Source organism: Quercus robur, chromosome 2, assembly GCF_932294415.1.
Source record: "Quercus robur chromosome 2, dhQueRobu3.1, whole genome shotgun sequence".
Taxonomy (NCBI): domain Eukaryota; kingdom Viridiplantae; phylum Streptophyta; class Magnoliopsida; order Fagales; family Fagaceae; genus Quercus; species Quercus robur.
The window spans coordinates 78,568,709-78,596,101 of NC_065535.1; the positions used below are offsets into that span (position 1 = coordinate 78,568,709).

Consider the following 27,393-nt stretch of genomic DNA (forward strand, 5'->3'; position numbering starts at 1 on the left):
TACAATTAATTATCTTTAATTTGCAGGTTATCATTAAAATCAATTACAGGCATGAAAATTGTAATATGCTATATAAAAGATTATACAGACTGTGAAGAAACATTACGAGATTAGCATTACTGCACAACTTTTCCTTTTTCTTTCTTTGCTTTTTTATTTTTATTTTTATTTTATAGGACTATGTGCATAACTAATGTATTAATGGACCAATGCCCACTATCTCACACTAGGGCACAATTTTTCTTCGGATGAACTCAAAGAAGAAAATGACATCTACAAGCTATAGTTAAAAAACCTGCATCCATGGATGGAGATTGATTGGCAAGACAAGGTATTATTATTAACAGATTGTATCTGTTTCCCAATAGAATTCAGCTTTACGCCACTCTTGAGTCTTGATGCATACCCCTTGAAATAACAATAAAATTAACTTGTCTAGATATACACAAATACTATAGCACTTTTAAATTTTTTTTTTTTTTTTTAAATTCTCTCTCCCCTCTACTCTCTGAGTCTCTGCCACTCGGTCACACCTTTCTCTTATTGCTTGGGGGCAATAGTTAATGTTGAATTTTTTATTATAATCAATCAGTTTTTTAAGTGTAGTCGCACTTTAGTAAGTTAAATAAGTATTTGTTTATTTGTTTTTGTTGTTTCTCAATGCAGTGAGATCCAATAAATTTTTTCTTAAGAAAAGCCCTATGACACCCATTAGCAAATATCATTTGAAAAATGCTAGAAGTAGAAGTCAAGGATTTGATCGATATATGTATATTGATGTGAAATTTTTCCCTCACAAAAAGGAAAAAAAAGTAAATTATAATGTTATATTTGTGGCCATCATATTTGGATTAAATTATTTAGTTTACCTGTTGTTTTATGCTCTCTCTTACATAAAATTTTATCAACATATCGAGTATATTAAATGGTGAAAATCTCACCATGTTAGAACACTAAAAAAACCAACTGCGGTTTGAATTGATAGTTAACACTTCCGAAGGTTAACACTAAACACCACCCATGAGCCAGAACTTTGGTTTGACTGATTCAAGGTTAACACCAGCACATGGCAACCACATGGATACATTAGATACTCTGAACTATGGCAACACTTTTTTCTATTTCACAGAAAAGGAGGACAGTCAAGATGTGAGTTTTCAATTCAAGCATTTCAAGTACAATGTCAAGCTGAAAGAAAAAGTACACTCTGACATGACCCTTGATAGAGAAACTCATTTTGTCTATTCCCTGCAGAAGTTAATTTGCACAAGAGGCATTCCTATTAAAATCCCCAACCCTTCCTAGTGGAGTAAAGATCCTCCCTCTCGTGTTAGTAACAATCATAAGGTTGGTAACTGGTTAAAGATGGGCTTAATGGCTTCAATGCAGGAAAGTATCTTCTTCTCTCTTTCTTTTTTTTTCTTTTTTTTTTTTTTTTTCTTTTTTTACACACTGAGAAAGACCACACCTAAACAATTTACAGTATATTCGTTTTCAAGATTTTGTTATTCAAAATTTTAAGAACTGAATTGACACGAATTACAATTCAGGGACAAAATTGAATATGACATAAATTAGGGACCAAAATTATAATTCGTTTGCCATCCAAAATGAATATCATATAATGATAGATACCAGACCTGAACTATATTGGTGGTTCTCACCCAGTTTTAAAAGTCATCTTATTTTATTGATTAAACATTGTATAGACAATTGCTCTCCTATCCTTTCCCAGTTCTAACACCAAATTGGAGGCATAATCAAATTTTCAGGCTACCAGAATTTATCATTTGAGCATCACACCCATTAATTTTCTTTCCATTTCTTAATGCATAGCCCTTAATGGTAATGCTTCTTGATGAAACAAAGGTTAATTTCATTTTTAATACGTTAACTTCGTACATACCTTTTACTTCTATACAAAAGAGGTTTCTAAGTTCTCGTTACCAAATATTCAGTTTTATTAACCAACCAGGTCCAATCTCAGGTCATACCCTGTTTATGAGGTTCCCATGATTGTGGAGTCTCAACTCTCAAGTCATCCAATCTCAAGTCAACCACTCAATTTCCATTACATCTAAGCACTATATATAAAACACAAAAAATCAAAATTCAAAAAGGTAAGGGTACAAGACAAAATAGTCACCCAAAACCCCAAATGCGGCTGAAATTAAAAGATTAGAACTTGTTGAAGTATGTCACACAGAAAAATTTTAAGTTACAGGTTTCTTTCAGGGCAGGGTAGACAATGCGTTTGTGTATTATGAGAGAGGGTGATGCTAATAAATTGCATTCAGATAAAGAAGAGAAGACACAACCTATTGGCCATAATATGCAGGCTGACCAGGAGGTGAAGCACCACCAGGTCGCACATTTGGAGAAACCCCTTGTTGAAGATGACTGGGAGATGAAACGCCACCAGGTCGCAAATTGGCTTGAGCCCCAGGAGATAATCCCATAGATGCCCCAGGAGAAGGAATTTGGCTGGTTGGTGTATGAGAGGAAGAACTAGATGGCATTGGTGCAGAGGCATATGAAGAAACTGAGGATGCTGCATAACTTTGACCAGGATAAGTGCTAGGAGCCGAGACAAATGGAGGTCTGCCCGCTTGCATGCTAGGATCCCATGGTGCTACCTGTCCACCAGGATACTGAGCAGGACCAGCACCTGGAGCTGTAAAATCATTCCCAGGATACATTGGACCAGCCTGAGGATTTTGCCAAACTGGTTGAGCAGCAGGGAGCGCTGACGCTTGTTGTGCTGCAAGCAAACTTATATCTGGGATTGTATAATCTCTACTTTTATCACTGTAAGCCTACAAGAAATGTAAAACAAAAGGTCAGATTCTCAGAAGCTTTTCTTAAACATGTAATAAAATATAAGTACTCCTTATAAAAGCGCAATTAAGTGTCAAGAAGCATACATTTAAGTACCAAATTTGATCTAGAATGGATCCACTTTTTCTTCTAAGGACGTCTTTACATTATTTCCCCTTTTATCTTTTCTCATGAACATTAACTCAAAATCATATATTTATACCTTTACATTGAGATCAGTATGACGAGAGTATGATAGATGAAGCTTACAATAGCCACCATCATATATGCAATGTCCTTCTAAAGCTTCTCTGGCAACTGCTGCAGTATTAACATCTGAAGACAACAATTAACAAGTCAACCAACAGCTTTTTTTATTTTTTCTTTTTGGTAAGTTATCAGCTAACAGCCTTAAAAAAATCAAAATAACATTGAAAAGGAAATGAGCCGTCAACAACTGAGGCCTTAAAAATGTGTTATGTCACCATTTTTTTTTTCTCAAAAAAAATATGGTAACATAACACATTCATTCTAGAAAGAGAAGAGAAATGAAATATAGGAACAAAGCACTAAAAATTATGTCATAATAGATACTAATGCCAGCATCAAGAATCACAGGAACCCCTAATGACTGAAAACCATTAGACAAAACCAAGCTAAAATGGTGGATATGCAAGGCAACAAAATTAGACTTTCTACAATAAACCCAGGTAAAATATGTTAACCCAAACAAGTAGACAGATCTCAAGTTCATTTCTGCCCCATATTCTTCAACAATTAAAAAAGGTGCTTAAAGAAAATGAGAAGTAAAGCTATTTTGACTCTTTGAGTGTGAAATGACAGACTTAATCTACTCAAGTCCATAACTTCATTTGAACAGAAGGATAACTAGGTTCATATTTTGTACACGCAAATTTTAAGCCTCAGCAGTTCCACATTTCTTATCCAATAACTTGAGGTATTTATGGCGCCAATTGAGCTATAGCTCAACTGGCACATCCTCCTCCCATAATAATGAGATGGAAGGTGAGATCCAGGGATCAAGACACATTGGGTATGTGTGAAAAAATTTAAAAAATAAGGTATATGAGACATCCACAACAGAGAATGAAACCCAAATACTAAGACACATTTGATTACAAGGCTGCACTGTCCAACGCTTCTTCTCCTTCCTTGCTTACTTTCATAGACACTTGTTCTTTTCCTTAATTGTTCTCTCAGTACATTTCTTGTATACTGATATTTTGTTTTTGTTTTAATGAAGTTTCTATTATTCATAAAAAATTAAAAGGAAAACAGGTAAAGAATTACTAAAATGTACACTGCATTTTCTAGTGATCACATATTCCATGATTATAATGGTCTCTAAACTGACTGGCAAAGTAATGATACCAGGTCGGAATGGCACCTAGAAAGCAACATGGGGCATGTTGGAGGGACTCTTGGGTTTTTTCTTTTTTTAATTAATCAGTGAGTAAAGAGCTTTATTAAATAAAAAAGAAGATAGAAAGGCTGAGGCCTAGTTACGCAGGGGATGGGACTCGTGGGTTCAATTAAAGGTTCAATGCTTGGCATAGAGAAAAGCAAGCAAATGTGAGTGTGTGTGAGAGAGAGAGAGAGAGGACCTAAAAATGATAAGCCAAAATTAGAGAATCAAACGATCAAAAGATGAAGAATTGTTTCCTTTCTCAGTTCTTGTTCAAAGTGAAAAGCCCAAGGAAAAAACACACATTTGAAGCATCTTAAAATGCATGAACCATAGAGTTGACAAACACTATGGTAAAAGAATGCATAATTAATGCAAAGAGATATGAAAGAACTACAGAATTCATGGGAACCTAAATCGCCAGATTAAAAGGTTATATACCGGGATATTGGACGAGTGCCTGAGTTTGACCATTCTTCTCAAATATAGCAATTTTCTGAACGGTACCAAATGCAGAGAATACCTGTAACAAGTATACCAGAACAAATGCATAAGTAAAAATCACCTGGTTGATTATCACATCACATGAGGAAAACATATAACCCTCACTGTGTGAAGAACATCCACAGTGACAGCATACTGCATGTTCTCAATTGAAGCAAGAAGCACATTGCTCTCGAGTTCTTTCTTTTTTCCATCAGGCCCTACAGCAGGCTGGACATGACAGCTTGTTAGTGTACACTCACAACTGCAAAATACAATGGGATGTTCCACAAACAAGAAGTTACCTGCACAATTCCCTCAATTGCAGTAGGATTCACAGGAAGGTATGGATTTGTATAGTCCCTGCAGGATCATGCAAATAAAGTCCACAACAATCAAATGTCGTTTTACACACTAATACTAATATACAACTTTCTGAAACTGTTACCGTGTATAAATACAACCATATTACTATCAAAAAAAAAAAAAGCATAAATACAACCATATTAAAGCAAAGACTGACAAGTAGATATATGTACATTCAAGCAAGCTGAAAATGAACAAATAAAGGCAACACATTAAGACTATTAAAGTATACTTTGTGACAGATAAATTCATGATTCCAGAGAGACTGGTGAAAGTCAAGTGGTGACAATGGTGATAATATCTGACAGACTAAAAAAGGTCCAGTTTCATAAAATAAAAATGGACCATATCAGAAAAAGAAGCATATTGATACATTATATATTTCTCCTTTAGTTATCTAGCAAGCCAGGCCATTTGCAACATATTCTCTCAAAGTAACATCAATATAGTTAGATTTAAATGTAGCAATTAAAATGATGATTAAGACATTAGAACAAATTGTTCTCTTGAAAAGATAAGGAAATAACTTGGATGCACCTTTTGCTGACACCAAAATTTTAGTATAAAGTAATGTAGATATAGAAAATAATTATCCTTGCCATGTTTCAAATAGAATACCATATAGAAAAGATCAAGATACTAGTAAACAAGACTAAAAATAAGCTCTATTAAAAATAATTATGAAGTTATTTTTCTCTTCTAAGTAAACTATAGCAAGAATAAATATGAAGTTCTTGGGACTGATTGTCCAAGATGACAAAGATTGTCTCCATCAAGAAGCATTTGTGTCACCCAATGCATTTCCAAAATAATAAATAAGGAACTCTCACTACTATGACATCAACAAATGCATTAAACTATTATCAAAAGATTGAGGAGATTACTAAGCGGCCATGACAACACATCTGTGTTCTGCCTACCAGGCTTCACTAACCCCCTAGATGACAAAAATTGTAGACATCAATTAGCAAATTTCTAAAGCCAAAATCAATAGCATATAAGAACAAAGGCAAAGGATTTGGTTAACGAACAGGGTCGACAACAAAAGAACTTAAGAAGGTAAATGAACAGTTTACAGAATCTCGAGTCCATTGTTACCTGCTTCTGTGAGACTGGAACTTGATGTTCAGATCAGTGTGTGCAGAATATGAAATACGCAAGTGACATGAATTAACATGCTCTGGAAGCAGATACCTGAATGTAAATCATTATAACATGATTAGCAGACATAAACATTAACACACTTCCCACTTATTAAAGTCCAAAGGAGATGGTTTTTTTTTTTTGGGTGGGAATTGGGGGGACAAAAGCTAGGTATACCTGGGTATGCTTCTTTCATTTAATGCATTCCTTGCTGCAGATGCAGTCTCAGCATCAGAGAACTGGATTAATGCCTACAAAATGCCAAAAAGTAAGAATAATATAGCCAGACAAATGAAATGTCAAAAAGATCCACTGGCTGTTGACATCACACCTGGAAACCTGCAGCCTTCTCAAAAGTAGCAATTTTATGCACAAAGCCAAATGCAGAAAATACCTGTTAAAAAATTCCAATAATTATGATCCCATCATATTAATATCATAAAGACAAAAGATAAGATAACTATTAGAAACCGGGCCAGGTGTAGATACTACAGGACAAAAAAAAAGGAAATTCCAAATGGATGAGAAATAAGTGCAGAATGACACCTGTACATATATGCGTGACCTTAGAAAGGTGTATGACGTACATGATTATAATTCCAAACTGTCTCCACACAAAAGAATTTAAATAAGAGACATCACCACATAATTCAATGAGGATGCTAGCCCTAAATAAAATGTCAGGGAAAAAAAATTAAACTACAACAGTGAAAATGAAACCAATATTTCCAAAATATGTACTAGGGAAAGGTATGAAACCCAAATACTAAGATTTCAACCAAAAACAGAAAATGTGGAGTACCAATTATGAGGATTGTAAAATTTTGGAGCTGTGCCTAAAAAAAGAAAAAACATTTTCAAACATGTCAAATGATGCCTAATATGAGGCATGCAGAAACCAAGCACAGTCAAACAGTCAAAATCAACATCATCCACGACTTTTATACAAGAGTTTGTTAACATAAGACTGAAGGATGACCAATACATGCAAAATCTGTCAACAATCAAACATTACAAAGGGCAACTTCTGAAATTCATTTCCAGAGCTCGCCAGTCTCACCTTTGTGCAATCTGACCTAGAAACCCCTTTAGGCTTTTCAAAATACCAACAAAGCATGTGCTACAGAAGGCACCAGCATAGGCACAAGTGTGACTTTTGCACACCTCAGATCTCAATTCCAAGGGGTACATACACTATAAAACTGATTAATCTTTCTCAATTCTTAAAAAGATTACATGTTTTTTGTGTTAAACAAAATTCTTATACCTCACTCGGCCTTTTGGCTAAGATGAAGTGTAGTATCTGTTCTTATCAGTTAAATATGTCAAACAAAATTCTTGCAGTTGGTTCAAAGCAAGGCACACTTGTGTTCTTGAGTTAAATGAGTTTGTTGCATCCAACCAATAAGGAATGTACATGCATGTCCAAAATAAAATTTTATTTTATGGGTAATAATGAAATTTATTGATAGAAGGATAACTTTTTTATAATTCAATAATTGGGGAAGGGGGAATTTGAGCTCTAGATGTCTCCATTGGAAACACCAGGCCAACCAGTTGAACTACAAGGCTCTTGGCATTGATAGGAGGAAAACTCAAAATGGTAGTCACCTAAAGGATATATGTACAACGTCACAAGCTCAAGAAAAAGAAAATCGTATTTTATTCACAATATTTCTTATTCTGGAAATTTACACAAAATTTTGCCTAGTTTCTTGCGTTGCTTTGTCCTTTATATACAGCTCAACGTCTAATGGATCATTAACCACATTTCATTAACCATATGACAACTACTAAAATGTCCGTAAAAGAGTATTGAAATGTTGTTAAGTTCCTTTGAAGAACCAACATTCTCTATGTTCTATTTAACCTTTTCCCGTAAAGTCATGTTTAAATTATAAAAGTAGATCTTAGAAGGCTTACACTATTTGCCTGAAGGCTTCTGCCATTGCATGGAGGAAAACAACTTTGTTTACATATTCACCCAAAAAATCAAATACTTATTCAGGGGAAAAAAAACATACATAACACAACATATGCTTTGCAAAATTAAAAATTTTAAAAGATCACTTCAGCTTTTCATGCGCCTTTACAAACTAAAAATTTGTAACATCTAAAAGACAAAAAATGATCGAGTCAGAACACACTTACCAAGTGAATAACGTCAATGCTAACGTCGCCGGCCTCTACACCCTCAATGGTTACCAATAAGACATTTCCGGGAACATCGCCGGGACTTTTGTTGTTGACAATTTCATGTCTATTTGAATATTGAATATACACAGTTTTACCACGAACTTGTGCAGGCTCTGAAGATGATGCATAATATGAAACCATTGAAATTGCTTGATTTAAATCACCCTGCAAAGTTTTATCTCTATCATAAATACATAGTCCCTACCCGAAGATACATAGGTACAGTATAAACAATAATAATAATGAAACAAACACTATACTATGTGCACTTAGGAGAGGGAAAAATGCATGTCCAGAAACCAGCTTAAAGTCACTCTATGAAAAATAATACATTTCCAATCCCTGGGGCATTTGTTAGAAGCGTAAATTACGGGGTAAAGAAAATCCCATCATCAACATACTCATTCAATTCTAGGCTGCTAATTGCCACTTAAAGTTTCTAGCATCTAAAACTACATGTGTTATCAACTCTGATGTATATAAACCTTATGAAAAGGTACTAAAACATGGTTCCCCCCCCCCCCCCCAAAAAAAAGAAAACTTGTTGACTGTTTTCTACAATTGCAAATGGATAAGAACCAAAACAATCCTAGATAAACTGTTGCAAACAACATTAACACATAACACCAAAGAGAATTTACTTAAACCCACCACAACTTCTCTCTCAATTCCTTGGCCTTCAATCAACACCAACAGTGCCTCATTAAACATCCATTCCCCAGTTTAGCAACTCAACAAAACCCCATTCCACCCAAACTCAAATTCCCTCTTCACCAAAGCCCTCATTCTATCAACTTAATGTAATGAGCCCAAGGCTGCAAACCAGCCCAGCAGTGCATAATACAAGTGTGGAAGATCAGACATGAACTAGGCACCCGCGTATTCCTTCTCATTATGAAAGTTAATGCAAATTCTTTACTTCTCTTTCTATGCTATCTTCTTAATCCCCATTTCTTCTTCACTAGAACCAACTCAATTCCCTTGCTCTCTTCCATATACTTTCCTATTATAATCAAACATTCCATTTCCCAAACCTTTAGACCACAAGTAGGTTAACTACACTTGCACCCATATACAAGATCACAATCCTTGAATTTACACTCATAATATACAGAATCTTCTTATACACAATGAAGAAACTTCAATTTTGAGCTGAAAAAAAGGGAAATGAATCCCATTACCAAAAACCCTAAATTTAATAACTTAATTCATGAATTCAAATCACAACTATACAGAAACGGAAACGGAAACGGAAACGAAACGAATCAAAGAGAAGCGAACAGTAAAAAAGAGCTTACAAATTCGACGAAGGCCTGGTTGCGATTAGCGCCGACGTTGCACTTGGTGTTGACGATCTTGCCGAAGGGTTTACAGAGCTCGATGAGCTCCTCCTCAGTGCACTCCCATGGGAGATTGCGGAGATGGAGGACCTTTGATGGGGTCTGGGTGTACCGGAACTGGGGCTGCCCGGAGGTCGACATCTAGGGTTTTCTTCGGTGTTTGGCTGTCGAGAAAGTGCAAGGATTTTCCCGAGAAAGATTTGAAAGCTCTAGAGGTCAATGTGAACGAGGTGTAAATCTGAAAGTTTTATATGGGATAGAGTGAGTAGTGTGTGTTGGCTTTTTGTCAATTTACCGTTTTCTCCCTGGCGGCAACATGCTTAAAGATAACGAGAGCGTACACCGAAGTTCTTCTATTTAGAAATATATTTTTTTATTTTTCAAACAAATAAAAATGATAAACTTTATAAATAAGTGTAATTTTGTTTTGAATGTGAAGGAAAAAAAAATTATAAATTTTAGGAGTTCTTTTTTTGCATTCAAAATGAAATTTATTATTTAACATTTATGAACCTATTTCTAAATGAAGTTACTCTTATATTTTTGAAACACACATAAGTCTAGTTAAAAGAGAAAAATTCTCTTATATATAGTATAAATAATAAATGAATGAATTGGCACCTCTCATACACAAAGTGCTTGGAGTCTAGGGGGGAAAGGATTCAAGCTGCGAGGTTAGTAGCATGTTGTAATTATTTAAAAAAAAATAAAATAAATAAATGTGTAGCCAAACATCATATATTTCTTATCCAAAAAAAAAAAATCATATTTTTTACACACATATGCCTGTACACTTTGACTGAACTTGTATATTTGTTTGAAACCCCTCAAGATGTAGTCAAGTGGACCACCCCTAAGGGGCAAACCTTGGATGGCTACACACTCCCACCAAGCAGGCATAAAGTAAACGTGAAATGCCTCAACTAGAAATCAAACCAAAGACTTCTGGGTTTATAGTTAGTCCAAAGTCTAAACACTTTTCCTTATGGGCACCTTATGTTGGGGTTTGCACTTTTGTTAATGTGTGACATTACTTGCACACAAGTTCACCCCTGGTACTTAGTGGAAAGTAATTTAATCGTCTTTCCATGTGTCAAAGATGTATCAAAGTGTGTGATCCTATACTTTTTGCCTAAACTAATCAAATGCTCGTGGATAAGGCTGTCCAACCCATATTTGGACTCGATCAAACTGCCCAACCAAAGCTATTAGAATAAAAAACCACTTAATACAACTGTTGTGTCGATTGATGACGATTGCAAATTGAGGAAACCAATACCCATTAGTTCTAATGGCAATTCTTCACATCCAAAAAATTTGGTTTTGATTGAGATTTCACTCCTTGTCATAAATCATTTGCTCTTAAGCCTTAACACTACTCTTCACCATTCAAATCTTGTCATACCATGCAAATATCTCATCAGATAACAAGATATCTGCCAAATCTGGCAAGGTTCTTGTCAATTTTGTGAGATTTCTTCCAATTATAGTGAGATATCCACTAAACTTGATGGACATCTTAAGCTTTTTGCCACACGCCACCATTGTTGAGGATGATGACGACTTTAATTGATAGGGAATATTTTTAACTAAGAAATTCTCTAACTCCTTTCAACTTTTAGAGTAAAAGTACCATTCGAGTTTAAAGTATCCTTTGGGTAAGGATGCCCTTCGGGTTAGAGTTCCCTCTTCAGGTCTAATACCAACGAAAGGCAACTTCCCTACCCCTATCCATTTCTCTCGTCAGGTATAGAATCACTCATAGGGTTATCCATTCTAATAGTGGATTACACCTAGTCCCACACTTTTGCGTGTTATTTACTCATACATCCCTATATGGAAAGAACTTGCACACCACATCCAAAGATCCTTCTACATATTCGTATCCTCCTAGTACGGGAAGTAAAGCCTTAAGATCTTGGAACATTAACTCCATATCTTCCCTACAAGATTCTTGTCAATTTTGCAAGATTCTTGTCGATTTTACGAGATTTCTTCCAATTATAGTGAGATATTCACACCAAACTTGATGGACATCTCAAGCTTTTTGCCATGCGCCACCATCGTTGAGGATGATGGCGACTTTAATTGATAGAGTATTTTTAACTAAGAAATTCTCTAACGCCTTTCACCCTTCAGGGTAAAAGTACCCTTCAGGTTTAGAGTATCCTTCGGGGTAAGGATGCCTTTTGGGTTAGAGTTCCCTCTTCAGGTCTAATTCCAATGAAAGGAAACTTCCCTACCCCTATCCATTTCTCCCATCGGGTATAGAATCACCAGTCGGGTTATCCAATACCGATGGTGGATTACACCTAGTCCCACGCCTTTGCGTGTTCTCCACTCATGCATCCCTATATGGAAAGAACTTGTATACCACGTCCAAAGATCCTTCTACACATTCGTATCCTCTTAGAATAGGAAGTAAAGCTATAAGATCTCGGAACATTAACTTCATATCTTCCCTACAAGAAAAGATCTTATGTTCATGGGATCTTGGTCAGCTCTACACCACTATATAAGCACCAAGTCTCCTATTCTACAAGGTATGTGCAATTTTCTAACTCTTACACTTTTGAGTTATTGGAGATTCCTCCATCATTAACTTAACCTTCAGGCGGACTTTAACCGACACCCCATCGGTGTTTTTTGTAGGTTCTTTACCTTTTTGTTCTTTAGGTACCTCATTCATCTCGCGTGTGGACATCCAATTCACTAACGATTTTGTGCATCGTCATTAATCAATCTAACAATCGAAAATCTGAAGGCTTAGGGATTGGACCCATACTCCACCGATCAATAACAAAGTATGTAATTTTAGTATAAAGTTACGTAAAGTGTAGGTCGGTGGACAAATTGGCCAAACTCTACTCGTGGATGCCTTAACTCATACCCCTATACTCAAGCCAATTCGGTAAGTTTCAACTGGCTTTGACCCTTGCAATGAGTTTCACTCCTTAAAACCTAGTTATTTTCAACAAGAATGCTCCACTAGTTAATAGCAAGTAAGGAATTTTAGTATAAAGTCGGGTAAAATGCGAGTTGGTGGACAATTTGGCCGAACTCGACCCCTGGACACCCTTACTCATGCCCCCCCCCCCCTCCTCAAGTCAAGCCAATTTGGTAAGTTTCAACTAGTTTTGATCCTTGCAACGAGTTTCACTCCTTAAGACCTGGTTATTTTCAACAAAATGCATAATAGGGGTCTGATTAGCCAAAACCAACCAGTCGAACCCATCTCATTGAAGGTAGGCCAAATCTAGGTTGCGCCACTCACTACCACCATCATAGGAGGGCATATTGTAATCATTAGAAGCCAGATCTAGCATTGTTGTGCCTCCCTATGCATTATAGTCCCTTATGGTGGGTTTCGTCCTTCCCCTTGCCTTGTTATGCTCCCTTTCCTTGTCAATAATGCCTTCCTTCCTCATTTGATAGAACAATAAAAAGTCAAAACAAAAATGTGATCAATTATGATTTGATTTTCTCCTTGTTTTTGAATCATCGGTTAATGCCTATAAGAGTTGATTTGGTGAGAGAGAGAGAGAGAGAGTGTGTGTGTGTGTGCGTGCGCGTAAGCGAGCGCGCATATGTGTTTTGGTCAAAGATTTAAAATTTCTTAAAACTAGACGAATACAACCTCATATTTTAAATGATATAAAATTTAGGGTTCCTTTGTATCATCATTTTGTATAAAAGTGCAATAATTACCAATACCTATAGTACAAAACAATATTTAAAACATTAATAACAAAGCCACTTCCCGTTATTTAAAAAGTGATCATTCAATAATACCAAAACGCATAATAAAAACAAAAAATATTTAACATAAATGGTAAAAGCATATTATATTAATTAATTTAAAAAATGGTCAAGGGTATAATTCATAAGGTACAATGAAGGAATGTAATCTCTAGCAACATGAACCACTAACATTTAGTTGCCATGCGTTGTACCATTGTCAAGAGAGAGATAAGCCGTCGATGAGGACCACTGGCGCTGGTGAAAAGGAGGAGCTTAAAGTTGTTTCGACCATGATGTATAAAGCGTGGGAGATGGGAGATGAGAAAAGAATTTGGGAACATTTTAGAGCGTAGTGGAAGGGAGTCTAAATCTTCTATCCCACTCTTCCTACTCTACTATATATTCTACAAATAAAAACATGCCACATATCCATCTATTTTATTAAATGCTAAATTTATATCTTCTATTATTTTAATTACCTAAATATGATGGGTTATTTATTTATTTATTTTAGGAAATTGAAATAATAGATGGCATATGTAGGTGTGATAGGCCCAGTAGTATATATCTATATATATGTTGGGTTGAGAGTCCAATCCGAGGACATCTAGTTGTCCGAGGACGAGTAAACGACGTCATGGGAGTCTGTGTTAGTAAATGAAGGGGTGGGGTTTAGTCATAAGAGCCCAAGAAGGTGGTCCGAGGAGAAATGCCTCTTTGGCTGAGCAAAGCAAAGGTTTGAAGATGTGGTCTGCCATCTAGGACAACGTTCCGGGAGATTCTATTGATAAGGATACACATCATGAAGGCATAGGACAAAGGGGAACTATGAAATATCTAAGAGAAAGCTGCCACCACCGCATTGAATGCTCTGTATCTAACTTTCTGGCTGCATTAATGTGGAAGTAATACCTGAACAGTAATTTTCAGCCTTACAACTACAACAAGAGACTTCAGGAAGATGCTAATAGGACAAGAATCAACATTAGAAACCTGGTCTACATGTGGAGGGTGGAGATGAAAGAAGGAAGACAGTATAAAAGAGAAAGAATACCCTGAAGAAAGGGGATCGAAAAAAGAAGAGAAAAATACTATAGGAATAAGAGCTGGACTTGTAACCAAATTCAAAGAAGATATATACAAAAACTGATCTCCTCAGATTGTGCAAATGACGATTTTCTTTAGATAAACTAGTTTATCTTTTCTTTTTTATCATCTGGGCCAACTATAATTGTTGTCTAACTCATTAAAATCTAGTTTTCTAATACATTATCTACAAATTCATTGTAATGAGCTATTTGGGCCTAAATCCTTTAACCCTTTGGACTCTGGGAACCAAATTGGGTCCTTACAATTGGCGCCGTCTGTGAGAATTTCTTGTGTTATGGTAAGTTTAACGTTCAGTTATGGTAGGTTCAGGTCCAAATTAGGAGGAATCTATGATGTCCCAACGTCAAGATCATTTTCTCAATCTTGAGCGAAGAAGGAGCCGGGAAGTTAGTGTGCATACCACCCATACTAGCAGGAGCTAGTCTCGAGGTGGGAGCCACGTCTCTCATGAGGAGAATACCAGAGTCATGTAACTGGAGATTGATCATTTGAGGAAGAAGTTGCACTGCGAGTGACGAAGATGAACTCTTTCCAATTCTGGCTCCTCCTCTGACGATGGTAGAGATGACAGTTACAGGCCCAGGTCAAGGACTTCCCCTAATGAGTCTTTCTCATGTGATGAAAACAGCCCTCATGAGTACAAAGATAAGGGCTCGTCTTGCAAAGGTCTGAGAAATGACGTTATGAGCAAAGCGTTAAACCAAATTTTTGGATCACCTTTCACATGCAGAATCGAAGGAGGAAAACTTCCTAAGCGGTTTGCTCAACCAATATTCACTATGTACAATAGTCGAATAGACCTTGTAGAACATGTGAGCCATTTCAACCAGATGATGGCCGTTCACTCCAGGAACAAGACCTTGATGTGCAAGGTGTTCCCATTTAGTATGGGGCCTGTGGCAATGAGATGGTTCGATAATCTAAGAGAAGGTTCTATTAGCTCCTTTAAGGAGCTCACTAAGGCATTTGGGGCCAAGTTTGTGACTTGTAGTAGGGTTCCCCAGTCCTTAGACTCCCTATTGCCTATGACCATGTGAGAAGGAGAGACCCTGAAAACGTACTCAGACAGATACTGAGAGATGTTCAATGAAATCGATGGGGACTTTGATGATGTGGCCATAAGGACTTTCAAGGTCGGCCTACCTGCTGAGCATGATTTGAGAAAGTCGTTGTCCAATAAGCTTGTAAAGAGTGTGCGTCGGCTCATGGACCGTATTGGCGAGTATAAACAGGTCAAGGAAGACCAACAGCAAGGGAAAGGGAAAACTAAGGTTATCCCTCAAGATAGAAGGGATTTCAGGTCGGACATATACAACAATAATCGGCCTCGAAGAGACTTTGCTAGACAGTCAGGGTTTATTGCTACCTAAGTGGTTGGCACAGTGTTCAGGAAACCGGTACATCAAATCTTGGAAAAGATTAAGAATAAGCCATACTTTAGATGGACAAATAAAATGGGCGGAGACCCAATGAAGCGTAATCAAAACCTTCATTGTCAATACCACCAGGAGCAAGAGCGCACCACGGAAGATTGCAGAATTTTGTGGAATCATTTGGAATAGTTGGTCAGAGATGGAAAGTTAAAGCAATTCCTACATCTGGCCAGTGGGCAAAGCGGCCAAGCAAGATCCAGATCTCAAAGTGATACTTTTCAAGGCCATCTTTGGGCACAATTAATGTCATCTTCGCTGCTCCAGGGAGAATTGGTTCTCACCCCTCAGGGCGATGCCTGTAGCTCGGCCACCTGCTGAGGACTCTAACCTTGAGCCGAAGAGGGATAGGATGGAGATTCGACCAATATTGAGTTTCTCGGATGAGGACAAGATTGAAACCATACAGCCACATGATGATGCCCTAGTGGTCACCCTCAAGATAGGAGGGTACAATGTAAAGAGGGTGTTGGTGGATCAGGGTAACGGGGTAGAGATTATGTACCCTGATTTGTACAAAGGGCTAAACTTGAAACCTGAAAATGTGACAGCTTATGATTCACCTTTGTTAGGCTTTGATGGGAAAGTTGTTGTTCCAAGGGGCCAAATTAGACTACTCGTGCAAGCAGGTTCAGAAGTGGTAGATGTGATTAGCTATTTATCACAAAGTTGTAGGTACTAAATTAGCTAAGTTAAAAAGTATAGGGTTTCTACAACCCCATAGTTTAAAGGAGGGGGGGGGGTGTCTAAATGCACATCTTACCTAATTAGTTTTTTATTTTATTTATTTTTTCTTTTAGTGATTGGTGTAATGTAATATTAACTGCACATGGTAGCTTTTGTGAACAATAATATGAAGGGTTTGTATTTAAGGCGATGCACCAATGCTCCGCCTATGTTGGCTAGTTAGTTTCTAAATGAATGACCTCTTAACAAAAAAAAAAAAAAAAAAAAAAAACTGCACATGATCCCATCACAAACACCAAAATTTTTTTTTTTTACACAAATCAGTAATCACATATTCACAATGTGTTACTTAACTCTTGAAAAAAATTTAGTTAAACCGACAGAAAAAAAGTGTTTTTATTTATTTTTATTTTTTATTTTTAATGCCTAGACTTGGTGCAGAAGAAAAGGTTAAAGAGAGGACTAGTAAGTAATTTGAGGAATCTATAGGGAGCAAAATCTAATACTCACCAGACATAAAAAAGCGTGGTCAGGTCAAAACCCTAGAAATAGAAATCCAAAACGCAGAGAGAGAGAGAGAGAGAGAGAGAGAGAGGGAGAGAGCTCTCGTACAAGAATTTCTTCGCTAACGCTTACGGCTTTCGAGTTCGCGCAAACTCAATCATCGTCACCAAGTCTCAGACCTGTTCTTCACACGTTGCCATACCCAAATCTAAGGTAGATTTCCCTACAGTTTCAAACTCTACCCCTGAAATCTTCCTCTTATTTACGATCTTACCCACCTTTTTCTTTGGAGGTTAGGGAATTAGGGTTTAGGTGGAACTTATTTGCTCAGATCTACGTTTTAATTAACAGTAATTGCGTGTTCATGGCGGTTTTTTCTGTTACTTAACGGTCTTAGTTGTTACTGGGTTGAGCTTGCTTGACCTTGGCGTTGACGAAAAAGGTTTTCTTTGAGACTTTCGTTTTTTCTTTGGATTTTGATTTTGAGAGATTGTTGTTTTCCATCTGAATCAGAATTTCAGCTTTGGGGTTCAAAGAACCAATTTTATGTTTTATTTTTTGGAATTTAAGAATGAAAAATAAATTAAAGATTTGGGACTTAGACAAAATAATTGGTTAGTTAAGTTTCTCGATACATTAAAATCAATTATTTATTGAAATGGGTTTGATTAAATTTCGGAAATCATCTACGATTGAATCTGTATTAGTAGTAATTTCTCATTCAATGTACAAAATTAAAGTGTCATTTAGAAAATAAGCTTTCTTTTTGTTGTAAAGCTTAGGTTTGATAGTATTCGAGGCTGAAATTGTTTGCTTTGTAGTTTCAATAGAGACTGAAGGAGTAAGCACTAGTACAATCACTTTATAAACAAGCTGGTTTGTTGTTGTTATTGTTATAAAAAGTGATGATGAATGAAAAGCATATGGGTGCTTTTGATCTACTACCATACCCATCAAAATTTTATATTTAAAAGCAAGAAACTGCATTAGAATAGATATAAAAGAGTAATCTTGCTTGAAGGTCCTTGAGTTTTTCTTTTTGATCTTTTCTGACTTGTTTGTTTTTTTTTGATTTGGTAACAGATATCAACTCAGTTATTCTAATGGCTGGCCAGAGGAATAATTATGGGAAGCGGACCCATTCTCAATCCGACCATTCTGACAATGGCGGTAATAAAAGGAGAAATCCCGGTGATGATAGAGACCAATTTGTCATTGATTCGGAGGACACTGTATATCGGTATTTGTGCCCTGTAAGAAAGATTGGAAGTGTTATTGGTAGGGGTGGGGAAATTGTCAAGCAGTTGAGGGCAGACACTAAATCAAAGATTAGGATTGGGGAGACAGTGCCAGGATGCGAGGAGCGTGTTGTTACTCTCTACAGCTCCAGTGATGAGACTAATGCTTTTGAAGATACTGGCAATTATGTTTCTCCAGCACAAGATGCTCTTTTCAAGGTGCATGACAGAGTTATCGCTGAAGATTTGCATGGTGATGAGGAATCTGATGGAGGTCACCAAGTTACTGCTCGCCTTCTTGTTCCATCTGATCAGATTGGTTGTGTAATTGGAAAGGGTGGACAGATAGTTCAGAACATTCGTAGTGAGACTGGAGCCCAAATTCGCATTCTTAAGGATGATCATTTGCCACCTTGCGCCTTAAGCTCTGATGAGCTGGTACAGGTAATCTGGATGAATTTTCATTGAAAATTCCCTTAGAACTGCAACTGCCTGGCTTTTTACGTTATCTATGAATTCTGTTGCTTTTGTTCCTTGGCTTTTTTCTGGACCCGTTTTAGGTTATCAGTGGCAAGAAGTTATAAATCCCATAGCTATTGGAAATGGGGATTAATGGGTAGATCTGAAATCTTACTTATTGACTTGTTGTAAACTTGTAATTAGTTATACTTTTTATTTATATAGAAAAAGTAAGTAGCTTTACTTTTAGGAAGAGCATGCCATCTTGGATTTGGAGGGCAGACATCTGGTCATTGTTAGATGCTGGGGTTGTTATCCAATGAGCTCTAGTTCAAATGACACTTCCTTATTCCAAGAGAATGGATGGGGTCATGGGTTCAAAATCCATTGGTCACTTTTGTAACTTATCAATGTATATTTAAATATTAGAAAATATGCTGGGGCTTTTAATGGTTCTTGTGTACTAATTTGTTTGTCTTCCTTTGTCCTTGTTGAATGTTTATGCCAGATGTTTGAATTCATCTGTTGAGGGTTATTCATTCATTTTTAAATGTTTATCACTAAGATTTTCTTAGCTGAATGCATCTAACTATTTTTCTTTGGCGTGGATGGTCTTATAACTTTGTTTGCTTATTTGTTTAATTGTGCGCTTAGGTATCTGGGGAAGCCCCAGTTGTGAAAAAGGCTCTATATCAAATTGCATCTCGCCTTCATGATAATCCTTCACGTTCTCAGCATTTGCTTACTTCTTCTGTACCCAATGTGTACCAATCTGGTGGCTCACTTATGGGTCCGGCTGGTGGTGCCCCAATTGTGGGCATAGCTCCACTGATGGGTCCTTATGGAGGATACAAGGGTGATACTGGTGACTGGTCTCGCTCCTTATACTCAGCTCCTAGGGATGATGCATCTTCAAAAGAATTCTCTCTTCGTGTAGTTTGTCCTACTGCCAATATTGGAGGCGTGATTGGCAAGGGTGGTGCCATAATCAATCAGATCAGACAGGAATCTGGGGCTGTCATTAAAGTTGACAGTTCAACTTCTGAAGGAGATGATTGCTTAATAACTATTTCAGCAAAGGAGGTAAGTTTTTTTAATGTGTTTGTATATGTTGGGCATATAAATTTGGGTGTTGTGTAGTCCTGATGAATTTTGAACTCTGCCATTTCAGTTTTTTGAAGACACATTTTCTCCAACTATAGAAGCAGCTGTGCGTTTGCAACCCAGGTGTAGTGAGAAAGTTGAAAGAGATTCAGGAATTATCTCATTTACAACCCGCCTGCTTGTGCCGACTTCACGAATTGGCTGTCTTATTGGCAAGGGAGGAGCTATTGTAACTGAAATGAGGAGACTCACCAAAGCTAATATTCGAATACTCTCAAAGGAAAACCTTCCCAAAGTTGCATCCGATGATGATGAGATGGTGCAGGTAAGACATCACTATAGTATTTGGAAATGTTTATTTTTCTAGTTATTATCTCACTGCTTTATGTGGTCCTTATGGATGCTGGGTCTAATGTTGAAAATCAGATTTCCGGAGACCTTGATGTTGCCAAGGATGCTCTTATACAAGTAGTTACACGGTTAAGAGCAAATCTTTTTGATAGGGAGGGTGCAGTGTCTGCATTTCTGCCAGTTCTTCCATATTTGCCTGTGTCAGCTGATGGTTCTGATAGTTTAAACTATGAAAGTAGAGATAGCAAAAGACATGGTCGTGTGCATTCTTATTCCGGTGGTTACGGTGGCTCAAGTGATTTGGCAGCTGCTGACAATTATGGAAGTTATGGTGGATCACAGGTATTTTGTTAACTGGTTTCATGGATGTTTACTGACCATTTGAAAAGAAAAAATGAAAATTTTTTTACCTTTATTTTTGCATTTTTTTCCAGGAAATCTGCACATTGTTCTTAAATACCTCCTGTCTTTTGCCATTCCTTTTATATATTTTCCCTACTGTGCCATGTGCTTACAATTTACTCATGGGATGGAATATGTTGATCACTTGCACTCATATTCAAATGCTTTTCTATTGCTTCCTATGGTTAAAATGATACATGTTCATATTATTTGTAGATTGGAGGCAGTGGCAATGCCTATGGAGCTTATGGTGGTTATTCTTCAGGACGTACTGGTAGCTCTGGGTAAGAATTTTTCTTTCTTCGTTATTCTTTCTATGCACCTGGCCTGTGCCTTTTTTTCATAAAGAAGTAATTAATCTTTATTGGGATATTGGTCCTGTTCTGACAGCAGTGTAAAGGATGTTTCAGGTTGACAGCCAATTTAAACCTTCTGGTTAATCCTATATGAATATAAATCTGTAAAGTTTCTGATCAGATGCCTTGAAACCCAAAATTAACATCCGCATACTAGACTTTTATTCTTCCCAATGCATGTGTGCTGGAAGTTTCTAGTGTTGATTTTGTTAGCTTTGGTAACTGCTTTGATTGTTGGGTTTTGATGCTCCTGGATCCTGATTTTAGCTTATGTTGCCAGGTTGTCAGGCCAGGCCCCTGTTTCTCGTCGGAGAAACTATGGATACTAGACTTTGGTGATGGGGGCACCTTCAGGTAGACTCTAGTTTTCCTTCACATCCTTTTTCATGTCTATTGTTATAACTGGCAATTTCCTCTAGCCCAATCTCATATTAGTATATGACAGTATGATATCGTAACCTGTCCAATGCCCCTCTATAGAATTCTGATGCTCTTGTTTTCCCTTTGTTGCCTTTCCCTTCCCATCAAAACAGCTGAGATCTATGAAGCCTGAAGCTAGCCTACTGCCTAAACTGGAAGACCAGATGAACCAGGGTTTGACATACTCATGGCCTACCTTGACGCAACTACTTAGAGTGGAGATCTTGTACACATTTAGATTTGCCATGTCCATGACACCAAAATTACCAAGCTCAATATCTTGTGCACCCAAGAACCTATATATCCGGATTGCCTTTATTGCTGCTTTTTTCCAGTTCACATTTCGTTAAACAAAAAACCTTGTTGCTTCCTGCCTCTAGTAGTTGTATTAGTGTTGGAATTTATTTACTGTCTGCTCTCAGATATGCAGTCTGATCTTTTGTGGTTGTTTTAATTTAACTGGAATTAAGTTGATCCACATAAAATGTAGTAGGAACTCTCATGTTATCTTAATGTCAGGATTGATATTCTTGTGCCACCTAAAAGCAGAAATCCACTTGCAGCTATTTTTGGCTATATAATCTCTTATTTGTGTTTATTTGGTATCACTTTTCTTGATTTTCTGTGACTTTGTGAGCCAATGGAACTGCTTGGAACAGCATTATGAAGAGAAAATAATGCTAATACAGAAGAATGTATAACTGAACCCGTGTGTCACTAACATTACCTAGGTATGGGAGTTGATTATGGAGACATCTGTTCTCTGGATAGCCAATTGGGTGTGTACCTTATTGTGTATATCTTCTGGCTTTAGTTGTATGTGGTAGAAACAGAAAGATGAATGCTTCATAGAATTTTGTGTTTGGCAGTTTCATTGGCTTGCTAGCATCTTGATTTTTAAATCAAATATATTGCAATACTGGAGTTCATAACTACAGAAGGTTATAAGGGCACAAATTTTTTAAGGGTCTGGTTGTCTGGCAATTTTTTGTGCGTGTTCAGGCAAGATTGAAAGTTGACGGTTGACCTGAATGGTAACAGCATGCCATTTGATGGATTCTTGGAACTTCATGTACTATTGGATGCAGATTGGGAGATTCTTGGGTGTATTTAGTACTTTATGATTCGTGGGGTAGGTCACTTCTTTTCACACAGAGTGTGGGCTAGATTGTGGTACCAATTTGTAGCTTATTGAATGTTATTTAAGTCTCATGTGCAGTTCATTTGGCAGGTTCTATGAGTATCCTCTTCATAGGAGGCAGGTAAAATCTCTGGCTAAGAACATCTTAATCAGGCAAGTTCCTTTTAGTTTGGAGAGAATTCAAACTGGCTTCCACTTTATGCATGTTACTTGTACTCTCTTTATTTCATTTTTATATGCTGCTGTCTAATTTTATTTTAGATAGATTAATATTTTGTTAAATTACAAATTACACGAATAACTTTGACCTGTTTTCAATTCAGTCTTTCAGGTTTCGTTTTTCCTCATCTCCGTCCTTCAACTTTATTCTATTTTCAGTTTAGTTCTTCCTCTAGTTTTGTCCAATCATGTTGATTGTTTAGGTATTTTCACTTTGCAAATGATGTTTTGGTGGACCTAATGGTGTGGATTGGACAGAGATGGATGGAAGGACTATATTGGAAATGAATATAAGTTTAAAGAACTGAGATGGAGGGAAAGCGCTGAATGGAAAACATGTCAAAGTTAGGTTTTAATTTGTAATTTAGCCTTAATGTATTTTTTCAATCCTACCAATGTTTATCATGCACGCAAATTTCATGTTGATTGAATGCCATTTACTATCCAATCTATAAATGAGTTTTTATATTCTTACTTTAAAAAAAAGATTTAATATATTCATGGATTACTTTATTTTAAAAACATTTCAAAGTAAAATTTTAAAGAATTTATAGATGAAGTTGTTTGTCGAGCATCTTATATTTGATGTTCATGATGGGAATGAAGCAAACACGCACACGCACACGCACACGCACACACGCTTATATGAATTTTTGTAACAGGGTCCTTCAAGGCCGAAAGGCTAGCCCAATGCAGGATTGTAAGAGTTTTTCACTAGTCGAGGTTGAGAAGTTTATGACTCTTGAGCACTCATTCCTCATTGGGCTAGCGTTTTAGGCTTAAGGACCTTAGTGTTGCAAATGGTATCAAAGCAGTGTCCTACTCATTGGTGGGGCCACACGTGTCATGAGCCATGCCAGAGAGGGGTGCAATCTGGGTTGGAATGTGGTGGAATCTCACATTGACTGGTGATGGTGTGTACTTTTGCAGTCTTACATGCTATTGTTTTTGCTTGATATTTATTAATTTTGGGGACAAATGTTGGATATATAGTATCAGATGTCTCACTGCATGAGTTTTATGATTTAAATTATTATTTTCTTAACTCTGAGCTGAATTTTAAGAAAGAGGGGTCTTGAGTTGAGAGTGGTCATGCTGTACTATTTAAGTAAAAAAAGTAGGCTTGTCCATTGAGCTTGCCTGCCTGACAGTGACAATGTTTGGGTTTGGTTCATATTGATCCAAAGGACTAGAGGGAGTACGTTGGGAGTGGTCTCAGAAATGGGGTTGCTTTTATATTTTAACTTCTTTAATTTTACTGTCATTATTGAGTTAATACACAGCGGTTCTTCTAGGGACATTTTTTACCACACTTAGACATAAACTTGAACATTTGTCAATTTGTGATTGGATTATATCACTTATACAATAGGACAATCACTGGCATTTGTGAAAATTAATCAATTCACCATTTGAAAATTTGTCAGTCTGATTTTATGCAAGTGTCTCCAGACTTTTTGTTTTGTTTTTCCTTGGTTTGTGGTTAAATTTAAAAATCCCACAAGTGCGTTGCAAATGAAGAAAGGAGTGTATTTCCCTGTGGCCAGAAAAAGAATTAAAAGCTCTCAATTTAGAACATCTGCACGATTATTTTTGCTAACTGGCCTTATTGTGTATTACTGAAAATTGAGATTTGAAAATTGCAAGACTTCTAGCCAAGCTGCTCGCTCGAACCTCAGTCAATCATGATTTTGAGCTTGGAATAATGATTGAAACTAGCATTTAAAATAATGAAAGCACGGTGTTTAGTTGAGAGATTCTTTGCTTAAAGTGAAAGGTCACGAAGCTCTCTTTTTTATTTTTTTGTTCTTTAGATTGTCTCTCTATGATGAAAGGCCATGAGTCACAAAGCTCTCTCTCATAAGTATTTAAAAAAAAAAAAAAAAAAATTACAAAGGAGAACTTCTATTATCCCAAATGTGAAAGATGATTATTATCTGATAGTCTTTTTAGTAATGTAATTAAATGAATTTAGACGCTTGCCATACACATTAAATCTCTAATAAATGTGATCAGTAAAAGAGGTTTAGCTTATTCCATCCAAAAGCAAATCCATATTACGTGAGTGTTTGGATTGTGCTGAAACAGAGAGCATGTTTGCGTATGTGCGTTTTGTTGAAAAAATGTGGTTTCATGGTATTGATTACGGACCAACAAAAGTTAGCCAAACACAAATTTCAATACAAACTTGGGTTTCATAGTATTATTTATACATTTAAAAATTATTTTACTACAGTGTTTTCAGTTTTTAGTTTTCAGCAATAAGCGGTATCTAAACATGCTTTACTTTGCTCTCAAATCTAGGGATTGAGTAGGAGTCTTACTGGTAGCCATGTGGATATATATTCCTACTAAGATCTGTGACCTCATATCATGTGTTTAATCGGAGTGGACAAAGTATAATTACTGTTTTCTGCATTTTCTGATTCTGGGGATGTTGAGAATATTTTCGACATAAATCTCCAGCTTCAATAGTTTATCTTATTGGTTTCACGTGTTTTAGGTGTTTTACATTTAATGCCGGTTACCAAACTTTCTGTCCACTTGCGGAGTTTTGCATGAGCCTATGCAAGCAAAGATAACTTGTATAAAAATCATCAACTAATGATAAAAACATATTTGGTTGTATTTAGTATTCCTAATTACAAACTACACTTCGGCAACACTATTTCTAGACCTGGAATTCTAATTGAGAAAACATGGCTAAACAACCGGCTAAAGTGCAGATTGTAATCGACGATGGAATTCAACTTTCAAATATCCATGAACGTTCCAAGCTCTTCTTGCGAAAAATTGCATGGAATGCTATTCCAACTCAAGAAATAATCAAGGAAAGATTTGAAGTGGAAGAGGACTGAAGCTCTGATATGCGTGGGGTCGAGTTAGTAGAGCACATGGTTTTTTGATGGGAAACTGTAAGAAATTTATTGGGAGAGAAATAGAAGAGTACAAGCTAGGAGTCTGTAGAGCATTTGTTCATTTTTGGATTTCATAGCTCAAATTGTGTGGTCAATAATTCAATATTTGAACGGCCAATCAAAGTCCTAGTCCTAGGCTAAGGAGTACAATCTTGGAAATAAGCTGATGTTTGAACCACTACCTATCGATCCTATATTGGTAGTTAGAGATATCCACAGAGTCTATGATTCTCATTAAGATGGTGACGGAGTGTGAAGGAAATTTTAGGGAGCTGTAGAGCCCTCCTTTTCCAGGCTCCAGGTATAGTCAAGAAGTATTTTGATATTTCATGATCATAAGGCTGATCAGCTTCATGTGTGGACTGTCTCACAAGAAAAAGCTACTGGATGACTTCCTCATTATCAACAAGCTATGAAGAAAGGATCATTGTTGTAGTCTGTAACTCTATGTGGACCGACCCATCAGCTTCACGTGGGGACTTATCATGTTTTAAAGCCACTGGATGACATCCTCATTATCAAGAAGCTAATAAAAAGGAAGGATGCATTATTGTAGTCTATAACTCTATAAAACTAGAAATAATGATTAAAAAAAAAAAAAAAACTTAAAACTAGAAGTAAGTAAGAATATATTTAAAGATACAAAAAATCCACGTGAAAGTATTAAATCTATGGTAACATACTAGAATAACTTTCAGAAATTTGATGTCTTCTGACTACTCTTCGCTCCTAATTCTTTTTTCCACTTTCCTGTTTTGATTTTGATTGTGATTTTTTCCAATTTTTTCCATCACTCTTCACTCCCACTCCTGGACTGTAGAAATCTAGTTCTCAAAATAATTAAACAAAAATAAAGGAAGTAAGAAAAAGCTACTTGCATATCATTTAATAAGTTAAAATATGCATATTATGGCTTAACATTTATTTTTCTGAAGGGCATAGCATTACAATCAACTAAAATAAGTAGTTTTTCCCCCTCAGGAAAAAAAAAAAAAAAATAGTAGTATAAGCATATTAACGTTTTTTTTTTTTTTAAATTACAATATGCTCGCAGCTTAAATCTTTTTCCTCCTAGCATAACAAGCATATTAATAACACAATTTTTTTCATAATTTCTCTAACTAGTAAGTTGTGATTGGAACAATATCATTGAACTGATACTGATATTACTTTTAATTAATTACAGCATATATTTTTCTTAAAAAAAAAAAAAAATTCAATATCAATAATTGTAGCCGTTATGAGTTAGAAGAATATTCGGATAATATGTCATAAATAATAAACTGATGAGCTTGATAGCAATCTAGTTTAGCCAAATATCAGTGCAATGATTCACCTCAAGGAAGGACTGATGAAGAAGTTCGTAGCAGCATAGATCGGCTACGATCATTAACCATGGGAAAGTTTTAACAAATTGACTACCACGTTCATATCCAACTTGACTTGTTAACTTTCCATTGCTATGGTTAAAGCTACTTGGAGACATCTCAAGAAGACCCCACAACTATCACTCTGGTCCATCTCACTGCTCTAGAGAATCAT

General features: G+C 36.4%; 2 protein-coding genes and 1 pseudogene across 9 annotated transcripts; 2 read left to right on the forward strand and 1 right to left on the reverse strand.

Moving 5' to 3' along the window:
- Window positions 1–2,048: 2,048 nt before the first annotated feature.
- LOC126715179 (polypyrimidine tract-binding protein homolog 1-like) lies at window positions 2,049–10,008 on the reverse strand. Of its 3 annotated transcripts, none has more exons than XM_050415654.1 (10): window positions 9,730–10,007; window positions 8,387–8,596; window positions 6,567–6,629; window positions 6,413–6,486; window positions 6,191–6,286; window positions 5,032–5,089; window positions 4,853–4,957; window positions 4,685–4,766; window positions 3,041–3,153; window positions 2,049–2,816 (listed from the first exon to the last, which is right to left on the reverse strand). In XM_050415654.1, the coding sequence occupies exons 1-10, from the start codon at window positions 9,910–9,912 to the stop codon at window positions 2,319–2,321; spliced, it is 1,482 nt and encodes a 493-aa protein (XP_050271611.1). In that variant the 5' UTR covers window positions 9,913–10,007; the 3' UTR covers window positions 2,049–2,318. The 3 variants fall into 3 exon arrangements, 2 of the variants coding, with proteins under 2 accessions (XP_050271611.1, XP_050271612.1); XM_050415655.1 differs by having other exon boundaries at window positions 2,547–2,816; window positions 3,088–3,153; window positions 9,730–10,008; XR_007651813.1 differs by having other exon boundaries at window positions 2,629–2,816; window positions 2,925–3,153; window positions 9,730–10,008.
- LOC126716260 (U2 spliceosomal RNA) lies at window positions 7,499–7,681 on the forward strand (annotated as a pseudogene).
- Window positions 10,009–17,264: 7,256 nt separating the features above from the next.
- LOC126715180 (KH domain-containing protein HEN4) lies at window positions 17,265–26,728 on the forward strand. 6 transcript variants are annotated; one of them, XR_007651816.1, is made up of 9 exons: window positions 17,265–17,456; window positions 18,327–18,925; window positions 19,595–20,023; window positions 20,112–20,369; window positions 20,471–20,737; window positions 21,014–21,081; window positions 21,434–21,507; window positions 22,576–22,705; window positions 22,793–26,728. XR_007651816.1 is itself a non-coding variant. In XM_050415657.1 (8 exons), the coding sequence occupies exons 2-7, from the start codon at window positions 18,347–18,349 to the stop codon at window positions 21,480–21,482; spliced, it is 1,650 nt and encodes a 549-aa protein (XP_050271614.1). In that variant the 5' UTR covers window positions 17,265–17,456; window positions 18,327–18,346; the 3' UTR covers window positions 21,483–21,507; window positions 22,576–26,728. The 6 variants fall into 6 exon arrangements, 2 of the variants coding, with proteins under 2 accessions (XP_050271614.1, XP_050271613.1); XR_007651814.1 differs by having other exon boundaries at window positions 22,805–26,728; XR_007651817.1 differs by having other exon boundaries at window positions 22,615–22,705.
- The last annotated feature ends 665 nt before the right edge of the window (window positions 26,729–27,393 follow it).

Excerpts from the sequence above, each read along its gene's own strand:
- LOC126715179 (XM_050415654.1), bottom strand. The coding sequence starts at position 9,912 with ATGTCGACCTCCGGGCAGCCCCAGTTCCGGTACACCCAGACCCCATCA. Across the intron at positions 8,597-9,729 it reads ACCAGGCCTTCGTCGAATTT|GGTGATTTAAATCAAGCAAT; the intron begins GTAAGCTCTTTT and ends AAAACTTTGCAG. Across the intron at positions 4,767-4,852 it reads CTGTGGATGTTCTTCACACA|GTATTCTCTGCATTTGGTAC; the intron begins GTGAGGGTTATA and ends TACTTGTTACAG.
- LOC126715180 (XM_050415657.1), top strand. The coding sequence starts at position 18,347 with ATGGCTGGCCAGAGGAATAATTATGGGAAGCGGACCCATTCTCAATCC. Across the intron at positions 20,024-20,111 it reads TAACTATTTCAGCAAAGGAG|TTTTTTGAAGACACATTTTC; the intron begins GTAAGTTTTTTT and ends CTGCCATTTCAG. Across the intron at positions 21,082-21,433 it reads GGACGTACTGGTAGCTCTGG|GTTGTCAGGCCAGGCCCCTG; the intron begins GTAAGAATTTTT and ends TTATGTTGCCAG.